A 13706-nucleotide genomic window follows, 5' to 3' on the forward strand; every position below is an offset into this window, starting at 1 on the left:
TCGTTTAATTTACACATTTTTTAGCACCTTCTATAAATATAGATATTGCAGTAATATTTAAAACATTGCTAAAAATAGAGAACCCTCGTTTCGAGTTTCAAAACTAGTGACTTTGGATGTGTTTGTGGTATCGTTGGCAGGCTTGACACAAAATCGTTGGTTTGACATGTGTCATTTTCAAAAATCAAACAAACACTACAATGACTTCTCTAACCGGAGAATTCAGTGATTTAAGAAAAACCGAGCCCGAGAATAAACCAATAATTGAAAGAAATGCCCTTAGTACTATTAAAAGGTGATTTTCGCTATGTACCGTACCACTCGTAAAACTCACTTTTCAGACCTCGACAATACCAGCGTCGCAAAATCAACATTATGCCCTTGTGTTTGGACGAAATTCAAAAAGAAATCGATGAAGCTGTAGCCGATTCTGGACGCACGTGGGAATTTCCAAAAGGCTCGTCTGAAAAACCTGAGTCAGATAAAGAAAATGAAAGCAAACCTCAGCCACAGCTTCAAGACAGTTTTGATTTGAACTTCGCCGCTCTCTCATTGAATACTCCTGCTAAACCATCAGAAGTGGTAAAACCCGCAAAGTTTGTCACTCCGTCTGAATACAAATCCACAAATTTTCTTAGAACAAGTCGATCGTTGAACTTTCAGCATGCCACTCCTAATAACAAAGTTCCAACAAAAGTGCAATGTAGTGTGAACATGCAGCCATATCTTAAAACGCCCATTACTAAGGTTTTAACAGCTCAAAAATCAAAGCAAAATGACAGTGGATCAGAGACAGTGCAATTATCGGTACCTCGAGAAATTGGTTTCCACAAAATGAAAGTGAACAATGTGACATACGTAATTTTGAATGAGTTAGGAAAAGGGGGTAGTTCTGAAGTCTTCCAGTGTTTCAATATACAGACAAAGGCGCTACGTGCCATCAAGGTGGTTTCTTTGGAAAATCGGACCTCCGCGATTGGATTTATTAATGAAGTGCAAACATTGAAGAGGTTACAAAAGTGTAATCGCATCATCAAGATGTACGATTTGTAAGTATTTTCGTGATTTGTACAAAGCGCCATCTACAATTTATTTCTATTGTTAACTTGGTGCATTATACAGTTGCGCCTCTAGCGGAGATTTACACAAGTCGTATTCATGTTTCAGTGAAATCAAAGAAGAAGAGAATGTCTTATTGGTGGTATTAGAGGTTGGAGGGACTGATTTATCCAAAATATTGAAGGAGTCGGCGTCAAATACAAATCATATGCCACTATATATGCTTTTGTATTACTGGATGGAGATGTTATATGCTGTTAAACAGATACACTCAAATGGAATCATCCACTCTGACTTAAAACCAGCGAACTTTTTGAAAGTTGAAGGTTACCTCAAGCTGATAGATTTTGGCATTGCGACGTGCATGCAAGGTGATATGACAAGTGTGGTCAAATTTGTACCAGAGGGTTCCTTCAATTATATCAGTCCAGAGGCTTTGAGTGGCACTGATTGTAGTACAAATGTAGATAGCCCTTCTTACGGAAAACCAAAGTACAAAGTAAGTAAATAGGTGTTATTTCTAGAATCAAAAAGATGAGTAAAAACGGAAATTTGATTTTTTCGTACGTAAGTTGAACTTTTTCCTGCAGAGTATTTTATAGACAAGTAATAGCCCCACCCACCCACCCCCTCCTCATTTTAGTAACTTCTCTTAATACTGTTATTAATTACATTATTATTTTATTGTAATTTTAGTCAAATCAGTTTTGATGATAAAATAGATAAGTTGTTGAACGAAAACGAAGTATACAGAAAGTATTAATCTGTTGTTAAATAAGCATACCAGACGTGAGAATCATATTTAAAAAGCAAAGTTACTGATGCTTTTGAGGATTAAATTTTTTTCCAAAAATCTGGATGTCTTGGATAAAAACTCAACACGTGTAGGAATATGTTATTTTACACAGTTTAAAACCCATTTACTATGTACAGTTTTGAAGTGAAATAAAATCAAATAATAATAATTTTGGCCAATGACAAACCCTCTAAGAAAAGAGAGGGCGGGTGGGCGGGACTAGTACCTGCTAAGATATAACTGATTTTGGCAAATGAGATATCGTCTAAGAAAAAAGAGGGCGGGCGGGTGGGGTTAGTACCTGTTGAGACTGATTTTGGCAACCAGGGGACCTAAAATTAACTGCAAACATTTTAAACGTAGGATTTTGAAAACTTGGACAATTTTTGGTACGTCAAACATTTTTAACTGCTTACTCGATTTTTGCACCTCATTTGTATATTATCCGTTCACGATCTTTATATAGTAGGGTTAGCCATGAAAATCTAGTGAGTTTGTTGGTATTCGATGCAGAAGAATAAAAATTCCCTGAACTTGTTTCGTTAGGTTATGTTAAATTAAAGGTTAAAAAATATGCTATAAATATAAATATTGTTGCCGATACTTTCAGTTTTAAGTAGCAATGACCAAGTTAACGGTATCCATTTCATAGAAAGCATAAAACTTTACGCTATTTAAAACAGTTATTGGGCTTTTTGTAAGTGTTTATTTCATATGTAAGGAACAAACACTAAAATTTCACTTAAACATTGTTTTTATATGAATGGGGGTTCTACATACGACTATTGTCGCATGTCACATTTAGCATCTCATCTTAATTCTCAATAATCAGTTCGTTTTGCTCGCCCACTCTTCTTAGAAATGGAAATTTCGACCTTTATGAACAGCCTGTTTCCATATCTTCCAACTTCTTTTTGCACTTTTCTAAGATTACTAAAATGGTTGGTAAAAGACAACAACCTTGCTCTAGTGCTTTGATGGGTTTAGCTCTTCTGAAACATTTTTCCGGCCTTAAATTGAATGATTTATCTATATAGCTATTAATAATGCTTACGTAAGTGCTCTTTATTTGCTTTTACTAAGTACTTCCAAACGCTTATTAATAAGAACGTTAGTATACGCCTTCTCCAGGTCCATGAAGAGTTACAAAAAAAATGAAAACGCTTAAAATTTGGTGCAAAGTAACAACGTGGATGATCTAACTAAAATTATACTTATTTTGTTGTACGTCAGGTAGTTTTTCACATACTACCTTGGTAAATTTAGAACGAAAAATGCGTAAAAATATCACCCCCCGACAAGCTACAATTCAACCGATTTCCATTATTTCGCTATGAAAATCTGTCTCATCACCGTCATTTTCAAATTCAGATTCTGAATCAGATTCACCCAGCGAAATAATGAAAGGAGGTATAGATTCGTACGAAAGATTTCCCATATTTTTTTCCCAATCTGCCAAAATAAGTTTTTCACAATGTTTACAAAAATTTTGACATGCTTGGAGTACATTTAGAAAGCTCCTCAAGCCATAAATTCTCCACCCTATTTTTTAATGAAGGTTGAGAATTTATATGCTTGTTGTAATAGTTCTTACAAAATCTCCACGCCATTTCAATTGGATTATATTGACAATGGTACGGAGGTAATCTAAGAACTTCATGGCCACTTTCTCTTAATGTCTCGTCTACCAAATATCATTTTTTTATTGTTTCTGAAGGGTTTATTTAAATCCCACGACTGTTTCTTCAAAAAATTTTTGTCAAATTCAACACTATGTTTAAAGAGCCATTCCTGCATTTCACATTTTTTACTAGAAAAACTGGGTGGTTTATCCAACTGAACCGAATGATACGGTGCATTGTCTAAAACCATCACACATTTTTGGTTCAACTTCGCCAAAGCAGGAATGAGCTGATTAACCACCCAATTTTGAAAAATTGTCGCGTCCATCGTTTTATGATAGTCTCTATCGTTATTTTTTGAATTTAAAAAATTGTTACAACCATCCGAGAACCCCGTTGAAGACCCCGCGTGGAGAATAGCAAACCTTGATCCTTCACTTTTAATTTTGGTGGGATTGCTTTTTAGATCAGCATCATGCACCCAGCGACGAATGGACGAACCATTTTGATAGATCCATGTTTCATCCAAATACACGAAAGTCAAATTTTCACAAGAATTTAGAAACTGTAAATAGGTTCTCAAAAAAGTAATTTTGGCTGCAACGACATGTTTCTGTTCACATAGAATTTTGCTACCATTTACTTCCCTGTGTTTATAACCCATTGACTTAAGAATTTTGTATAATGTGGTTCGCCCCCCTTTAAATTCCAACTGTTCCCTAGAATATGCCAAAAGAGTACCTACAGAGAAATATTCGTTTTTTTCATTAAGTTTCAAAATTTGTCGTTGCAGGTCTTTCCGAAACATATAACTTGTAAATAAATCCGTTGGTTTTCGCTTGCCAGATAGTGGTGTTTTTAAATTTTGGTCCCCTGTTGATAAAATTTTCGCCACAGTTGATGTTCCCACCTATGAGAAAAAAAAAAAATAAAAAATATTTTGCAGCGTATTTTTACATTACAGAAAATATGTTCAAGACCCTCATAGTTACTTCTTAAAAAGAAAGATCGGGCCTGTCTTTTCGAAACCGCAAAATACATCTTTTTATTACAATTTTTTGTTACAGTGAAACTATTTTAGGCATTTTCTTTTTAAATAATAATGTCGCAATGATCTGGGAATCTGTCACAATGACAAAAATATCTATGCTGACAAAATTAAAACATTTATTTGCTTGATTAAAAAATTGCGTCTAATAATTCTGATCTAATAAATGAAGTAGAAAAGTGGCAGTCCAGCTCAAAGCAAATGTCAATCAGACTACTGACACAAAAAACTAAATCATCAAATCAGTTTATCCAACTTAAAGAAAAAATATCAAAGCCTACTTTAATCTGTGTACCGTAATAAAAACCCTTTTTCAAAATTGTAGACGACTGAACATCTTTTTGATTTTATTCTTGTCATTACTTTCCACATAAAAAATTGCGCAATGTATAGGTCATTCTACAAAGTAGGAATTATTTCATAGTTTTTTGAACCACATGTTTCTCGAATTATTTATGAATTCTTATTATGTTATGATATAGTTCTAAATACGTTATTTATTAGCTACGCTAAACCAGTCAGTTAAAAAAATGAACATTTTAAATTTTATTCAATTATGTATTATAAATTAGTAGTCAGAGAACTGAGAAAATCAGAAAAATAGTTTATTAATAATTTCATGAGTCTCAAAAATAGACGTTTCATTACTTGTGTAGAAAACAAAACGCAGAAACTGCTATTTTACAAAAGCAAATAAAACGTGAGTGCCAAAAGTAATAAAATATTGAACTTTGTAGAGTATTTTTTTCTAAAATTCATAATAAAGTAAAAATTCAGATAAATAAAAAAAGAAATTGAGACGATTTTTTTATTATTGTGCTTTTTATCAATTATTTCATGTTAATGAAACGATGCATATACCGGATGTCTGGAAAATAGGCGATTCACTCTTCAGCACGTTATGTGCGAGAGTTTCGGGAAATAATAAAAAAGAGAGTGCGTCGACCCAGGGACACACGGATAGAGTTTTAATTTTGCCTTGTCAATTTATATAAATTAAATACATATACGCGGCGAAACCATTAATTTTCTCTTAAAAAGTAATAAAAACCAAAAATATATTGCATTTATATTTTTTGACAAAATGATGATTAATGATGATGATTGGATTAATGAAAGTACATAAATATCCATGTATTGTCAATTGTTGTTTATTATAAAATATACTTTTTTTATTTATTTATCATATAGAAATATCATAATTAATTATAATAATATTGTATAAAAAAAACAAGTAACAAGTAAATATTTACAAATGCTAGAACAGTATTTATAAACTTACTCGATTTAAAATACAAATTACTGTTCAATCATAACGTGATCGCCTTCGGTATCTTTATTCCTATTATTTAATACAGTTATTAGTGGCCTATGGTGGCTAAAATGAGTGATATAAATATCACTCTCTTCTTAAATGAGTAATAAACCGTGTGAAAACGACATCAATTGTTGTACCTAATTTAGTCGTTGGAACAGTCAAACGAACACATTTTATTAAATAGTTTATTTCTCTTTCTTTCTATTGTGCGGCGTTACATGCCTATGTTCAGACTCAATTCAGATCGGTGTCGGTGTCGAATACGTGTTCTACATACAATACGAAAAGAAAGGAGTTAAAACTCCAAAAATTCTTTATCTTGTAGATTACGAAAAAAACGTCATTTTTTTTTAAATTGGCAACACTGCACACAATGCGTGAATACCTCCGCTATATTTCTGATTTCTTAATAACAACCAGTAGTCATTAATCGTTGTGCATTATTATTAGGTTTCGGATTTTAGGTCGTTAAAAAATGAATAAAAGGAGACATTTTTAGGTCCCAAAATTGACGAATTAGGTTATAAAAATCTTGGTTTAGATTAAAAACCTGGAGGAAAAAATATTTGCTCAACGAAAAAGCATACATCAAAAAAATATATATTAAAAAAAAACATTCAACAAAACATTATAGAAACAAATATTTTGTGTAACAAACAAAAAAATGATTAAATAAATAAACGATCTATAGTTGCGTCCACTAATTCTAAGTTATCGCAAAAAAATGGTGATCAAATTAAAGCAAGTCGCACTTAACAAAAAATAAAATATTAATTCAGGTATTTAAAATGAGCAAAAGCAACCTATATATTTCTCTAAATTTTCGATTGTAAATTTACACCTTTGATCGCTTAAAACACTTTCAAGTTTTGAAAACGTGCGTTGCACATCACAAGAAGTGGTGGGTGCAAAATTAAATATTGATCTACGTTTTCATTTATGTATGTATTGTTGGTAGCATTTCCATTACCGCAAATTACGTTATTTACTGAACATATAAAATCGTATCCTGGATTCTTTTTTAATAGAGAACATAATTTTTGGAACGCCATTTCCCCCACCTTTCCTGGTGTGTTTTTTAAAGATGTATACACTTTTTTCCACAATTTCCATACTTTGGTTTAATTTTAAACCTATAGTTTCTAATTATTCTTTTGCATTTATTCAGGAATTCTTGAGCTGTTTTAATGCTTTGTGCATCTGTGGCTTCAAATGACATTACAACCTAAAAATATTCAATATAAGAATGATAGTAAAAAAAAAACATTATATATTTACTGACTTGTTTTAAAACATCAAAGTGTTCTGCATGATGCTGCTTGAATCCAAGTGCCCCACCTGGTTAATACAGGTTCAGGGGGGAGAGGTGTATTTGGTAAACTGTTTTTATAAAACTCTACTCTTATTGGTGCTTTTAAAAAGATTTTCTTAACATTGCTAATTATCCCATTGAGATCTGGATAATTCAGTCTAATTGTTTCACACACTAAATGTAACCCATGTGTCATACATGTTAAGTGTGTTATATTTTCATAAAACACCTTCAAATTACTACCAGTTTTGATCATGTATGAAGCACCATCTGATACAAACCATTTAACTTTTTTGTGTTCAGTTCCTTTTGGCCACAATAAAGCTACAAATTAACAATTAAATAAATTATAATAATTTCAATGCTTAAAATTATCAATAGCACACCCAGTAATTCGTTTATAAATCTCGAGATTGTGTTGCTATGAATTTTACCAAGCTGCTTCAAAGCTAGTAGAAATGGACGGCCAGCTTCTTCAGTAGATAACTTTCCAATTACTAAATGGGCTATGCATCTTCCTAATCTGCCGTCGTCTAATCGACGCTAATCCATATATCATTATTGCCAATAAAATTTCTAATTTGTTTAATTAAGTACCTGTAAATTATAAAATTTATGTTAAAAAGTTTTTAAATAAAAATTCTAGTGCTCACCATATCGTAATCTTTTGGTAAATAATTTTTTCTCGGAGTGCTTTCTGAGGGTAAATGCCTTCCTGTATATTTATGCATACAATTTTTAAACTCAGGACAACTAACTTTATTCCATGGAATATTTGCTGGGGTAAATGCCCTACATAAATAGGTGCAAAATTGCGTAAAATCATTGTCGGAACAAATGTTTAATAAAGTCTGTTTACTGGATTTATTCTTGTTCTTTTATGTACATCGCCACTGCAGTGTTGTTCAAAGTGTGATTTTTTTTCGCACTTAAACTAGGAAACAAAAATGTGAACATAATTCAAGCTCCAGTATTTTAAATGTTTACTTACAACTTTTCCACACACTTTGCAGAATAACTCATTGTCTTTGGTTGAAGAAGGAAATTGAAAATTAGTGTCCAAATTATTCCCTAACCATAATTTGATTTTATCTTTCATAGATAATTTTACCTTAGGCATTTTGAGGATTCTTTACTGTATGCACAAAAATCAAAACCGACCCCAGCACACGCACTAACACGCAAAGACACTCAGTATCACTAACAATAAACTTCTAAAATAAAATGCTTTTTCAGAGATTCACCTCCTTCCGGCTATAATCTAAATGAAATGCAGGTCAGCGTTGTCAGTTGGCGACACCAACCCGTACCATTAAACTCAAGGGCATTGTTTACAACCCATTTTTATACAATCTGCCAGCCAAAGCAATGAATTCACGGAAAATCTCTATTGTGCAAGCATGTCCGCTTCGTTGGTCGTGGAATCCTATTTTAAACCTTTTAAAATTTACAATTAGGTCGTTTAATTAACAGTTTAGGTCTCTAACGGTAAATTAGGCATTTTAGGTAGTAATAAATGGGCGTTAAATAAACAGATTTTTTTAAATTCGGAATGAACATATAAATTTCTCTGCAATGTCTGAAGTAGATATAAAAAGGCAAAAAACCTACGATCCGAAGCCTAATTATTATTAATAAAACAAGCTATTATTTTGTATTAATAAATAAATAAGAAAAACATTTAATCAGACATTTATAAATTATAAACAGCAACAAAACCAATGAAAGAAAAATCCATTAAAGTATAACCAACTAAACACTAGAGAAGATGTTCAAAATTCCTGCCTTGTGCATGTAAGTAAGCTCGTAATGTTTCCAAATTTTGATCATTTTTTGTAAAAGTAAGCTAAGTTTAGCTTTTTTCTACTTTTATGGGCAAATAGTAGCCCCGCCCACCCACCCCTTCATCATTCCAGTAACTACTCTCTATCTTAGCAAGTTTTACTCCCGCCCACCTGCCCATTATTTTCTTAGAGGATACGTCATTTACCAAACTCAGTCTTATCTTATCAAGTACCAGCCCCACCCACCCGCCCTCTATTTTCTTAGAAGGTAGATTATTTGCCACAATCAGTCTTATTTTAGCGAATACTAACGCCCCCCACCCACCCTTTATTTTTTTAAAGAGTATGTCATTTACCAAAATCAGTCTTACGTTAACAAGTACTAGCTCCGCCTCCCCTCTGCCCTCTATTTTCTTGGAGGGTATGTAATTTACCACAATCAGTCTTATCTTAGCAAGTACTAGCTAAGATAAAACTGATTTTGGCAAATGACATACCCTCTAAGAAAAGAGAGGGTGGGTGGGCGGGGCTAGCAGCTGCTAAGATAAGACTGAATTTGGCAAATGAGATACCTTCTAAGAAAAGAGAGGGCGGGTGGGCGGGGCTAATACCAGCTAAGATAACACTCACTTTGACAAATGACATAGCATCTAAGAAAAGAGAGGGTGGGTGGGCGGGGCTAGTAACTGCTAAAATAAGACCGATTTTGGCAAATGACGTATCCTCTAATACAGTGGTTCGCAAACTGGGTGCCGCGGCACACTAGGGTGCCGCGGATCCCCCAAGAGGGTGTCGCGAAAATTTTATAATGATTTTAATAAATATAAGCACAGAACCAACTTTAAAAAATAATAATTGATGATCTGATTTTATTAATATGGTACAACTGTTCAGTAATGTGTTCTGAACATGTTAATTTTCTTCATACTGAAGTAAGATGGCTATCTAAAGGCCGTGTTCTTTCCCAATTTTGGGAATTAAGAAAACAGATATAAACGTTTTTTGAATCAGAAAATATTGAACAATTTTTTGACCTATTAAACTAATATTTTTTAACACTTAAATAAAATATGTACATTCAAGTATGCAAGGTAGAAATGAAAATATTTTAACCTCCAGTGAAAAAATTTTGGCATTAAAAGACAAGCTTAAATTATGGAAAACAAATATTTATAAAGCAATCTTAACATCAATTACATATTATACAAACATGTGCTAAAGTGTTTTTAATAAATTAGTTACAATTAAAACTGTTCTTGGCGGGGTGCCGCCAAATTTTGTTTAAAATTTTAGGGTGTCATCAATAATAAAAGTTTGCGAACCACTGCTCTAATAAAACAGAGGGTGGTGGGCGGGGCGAGTACCTGCTAAGATAAGACTCATTTTGACAAATGAGATATGACTTAAATGACGTATCCTAAAAAATTAAATTATTATAAGGAAAGACACTAGAGGCTCCAAAGCACTTTCAAATTCTTCCCAAACGGGAATACCTAGAACCTCAAGATTGGTTTAAGAAAAATGGGGTCCTAGAATTGACTCAAAAACAGGTCAGCTCAGAACTTCCCAAAAATAGAATACCAACCAAAATTCAAAATTCTTTTAAACAATTTACAAAAAAAATCTCCATTGCGAATTTTATTGAGCTTATCCTCGATAAGAAAAACAACTTGAAAGTGTTTATGTTTATACATCGGAAGAATGTCACGTAGGAATTTGAATGAGTTCGTCCCCTCAAAACAGAAGATCACAACTATTAAGTAGTAAGCTACGATCGACAAAATGTTCTGAATATCATTATTATAATTCTTATTAAATAAAGACGTTTGTATTTTCACATTTTCGGGAAAATTGGGTGATTCGTTCTTAATTTGATCAATAAAAAATATGAATGGAATGCTGAATCACAAGTAAAAACTCATCATAGTTTGCACATTTTGGATAAAATTTATTCGGCAAAATGTCGAGCTAACGTCATCAATTTTTTGGGGAAAAAAAGAGATTTTTTTGATTAACAATTTACCATGCTTACAATGACCATGATCTTGTGATAACCCAATCTTCCCGCCTTAAAATTTGACCTTGAAACAGTTTGAAAGGCCCGCGAAAAATTCGAAAATTCAAAGTTTGGCCTTGGCTGTGATCGTCTAACAAATGAGAACCTACGTTGTGTGTTTTTTTTTTGTGGTTTTGAAAAATGGCGGGAAGAAGTTCTTTCATACAAGTGCATACACTGTCGAGAGCGCAAGAAATAATAGACAAAATTAGGAGCCTTCCTAAGGAGGAAAAAGAAACGAAGAACGACAGACGCTCGATTTGCCCTTCTGGCGAGTCCGCAGGGCCAAGGCATCATCGGTCTTCATTCCCCAAAACCCCCTGGGGTTTTATTCACCGACATATTACATGTCAAACACCCTAAGATATGTGAAAGAAAAACACTCGCGAATTGACAGACATACACATATGAAAACCGAACGAACACAAGACCTACACATATGTAAATTGGATGGCAGAACCCGAATCATTATGAGAGTGTGGCGATCGAACAAAACATAGAACAAAATATAGCAATTTCATTTACGAGCACAGCAAAATACCCAGAGGGGGCGTTGTAGCGCAAGTAGAGGTTGGGACTCCTGATCGTCACTGTTCTCCCTCACGACGGTGATTCTATCTACACCAACGCCTGCTCACACGCATCTCTCCATTACGAACGTGCCCTGCGAAACGAGGCGGTTACGATCGCAGATCCGTAGTGGGGTCTCGACTATTGGGCCAAGTCGACAGCGTTAAAGACCCGCGATCGCCCCCTGAAGCTATACAACACCCGCGGGCTTGTGCAGGTGACGCGATTAATCCCGTCAGTTTGAGAAGGAGTCGCGCGCCCCAAGTACACTACGAGTTATGTGTTATTTACCTTAATTTCATTTAAATGTTCAATCTCTATGACTCTGGTATTAAATGACAACCGAACAAGTGTTAAAGTTTCAACAAAGAGCAATAAACAACATTTAAATTCGCCATACACTCTTACGGAAATTCAGTCAACAAATAATTCTTAATTGAGATTAAATTTGGACATCAGATAATTTATATGAGAGAAACATTCATCAACAAAACATTTACATGATCAAAACTTAGCAAAGATTTATAAAACAAAGATCTGGTGTGAAATAAACTTGTGCAAATAAAATATCATGTTAGGTCAAAACTGTAGAGCATGGAAATTTACGTTCAATTCAAATGATACAGCAAAGAAAATTACTGAAGCTAAAATTGTGAGACAAAGACAAATTGCATGAGGTGAAAGATTGTAAAGTTAACAGATTTACATGTGATTAATATTAATTCGTGTCCAGTCAAGTTATTGGTTAAAATTCAAACGTGAAATTATTTAGCTGCATTGTGGGCCATTATTACACATACATTTCCCCAAACAAAACACATAAATAAACATGGCAGACAATCTGCAGTTGCAAAATGGCGTTGGACGAATTCGTCATTCCAAATAATAGGCGTCGAAAATATGCGATGCAAAAATACGATGAATCCTGTGGCGTTGTATAAACGATGTGCTAAATCCAAAGAATAGAAGGCACGTCCCCCCATGACCCACAATGTTGTTATTTTGTTCAATAGATTCAGTTAAAACATGTGCTCGATTAAAAGAAACAAATGGACGCTTCAAAATGGCCGCTGCCTGAACAAAGAACGGTGAGAATAACAACTCGTTTGCCGCCATCCAAAATACAGATTTCACAAATATAGCTAAATAAAGCATGGCCCGAACTAGAAATCACTTCCTGTAAAGCCCTACTGCGATGGATTTTAAATGAAAGATAAAAAAACGAGATTAGTGGAAAAAGGCGCACGCGTCGAAGTGTCACGAGGTCAGAAGCATCGTCGGGGCTTGAAACTCGCGGCGAAACAGGTGTTCAAAACATACCTCTCCAAAGATGCGAAGATTTCGACACGGCTTACCGCCAACAGGAACACAAAAACCTCGTCGTAAGAACGATGCGAAATCAGGAACACCCAATGGCTCAACGGGGGCTGCCACGTTTTCCAATGGAACAGATCAACACTGGAAAAACAAAACACAACAGCAAAAGGCACAGAATAATTCACAATTAAAAATACAACCTGTTGCTCGAAGCGCTCGAAAAGAAGTCGACCGTTCTCTCCAAGCGATCAAAAGGAAGTGACTCATTTTTCAAGACAATACCACCTTCGCTTTACGCACGTCTGTTTCTTTGGGGTGGTTGGTTGCCAACCTCTCCTTCTTCTCACTAACCGTTTCTTGTGCGCGCGGAATTCGTTTGAAATTTAAAAATTCGAATTGGATCCTTACAATCTATTCAATAAATTAAATTGACTGATTCATTAATTTTTTAGTCACCCTGTAAAAGCAGATCTAAAAATTATGAATGCAATGAAAAATACAAGTACAGACTGATCATAGTTCTCACATTTAAGATAGGATTTGTTCAGCAAAATTTTGAGGTGACGTCATCATTTTTTTAGGGGGGATGAACAAATACATTTTGATCAAAAGTTTACCATATCTGTGATAACTTTAAAACATGTAGGATTTCAAAGCATTCGGTTTTGCAGATTCAAAATTAAATTGCATAATTTTGATTTTTTTTTTCCAAAAATCTGGAGGTTTCGTTTATTTTATACAATTTAAAACCCATTAACTTTAACTTTAATTAATTTCCACCATTTATATGGGCATATGATTGCAATTGGTCGCAAAAAATTCCC

At 34.0% G+C, this 13706-nt stretch overlaps 1 protein-coding gene across 1 annotated transcript in view; it reads left to right on the plus strand.

Moving 5' to 3' along the window:
* LOC135142642 (dual specificity protein kinase TTK-like) overlaps positions 1 to 13706 on the plus strand; it is a 14296-nt gene continuing 590 nt past the window's right edge. Inside the window, exons 1-3 of the mRNA XM_064074390.1 lie at positions 1 to 295; positions 342 to 1049; positions 1168 to 1558. Coding sequence (XP_063930460.1) covers positions 201 to 295; positions 342 to 1049; positions 1168 to 1558 — 1194 coding nt within the window. The 5' untranslated portion in view covers positions 1 to 200. The remainder of the gene's footprint in view (positions 296 to 341; positions 1050 to 1167; positions 1559 to 13706) is intronic.

This window comes from Zophobas morio, unplaced genomic scaffold (assembly GCF_036711695.1).
Source record: "Zophobas morio isolate AGI-343-1 ecotype UQ-CSIRO unplaced genomic scaffold, CSIRO_AGI_Zmor_V1 ptg000004l, whole genome shotgun sequence".
NCBI classification, from domain to species: domain Eukaryota; kingdom Metazoa; phylum Arthropoda; class Insecta; order Coleoptera; family Tenebrionidae; genus Zophobas; species Zophobas morio.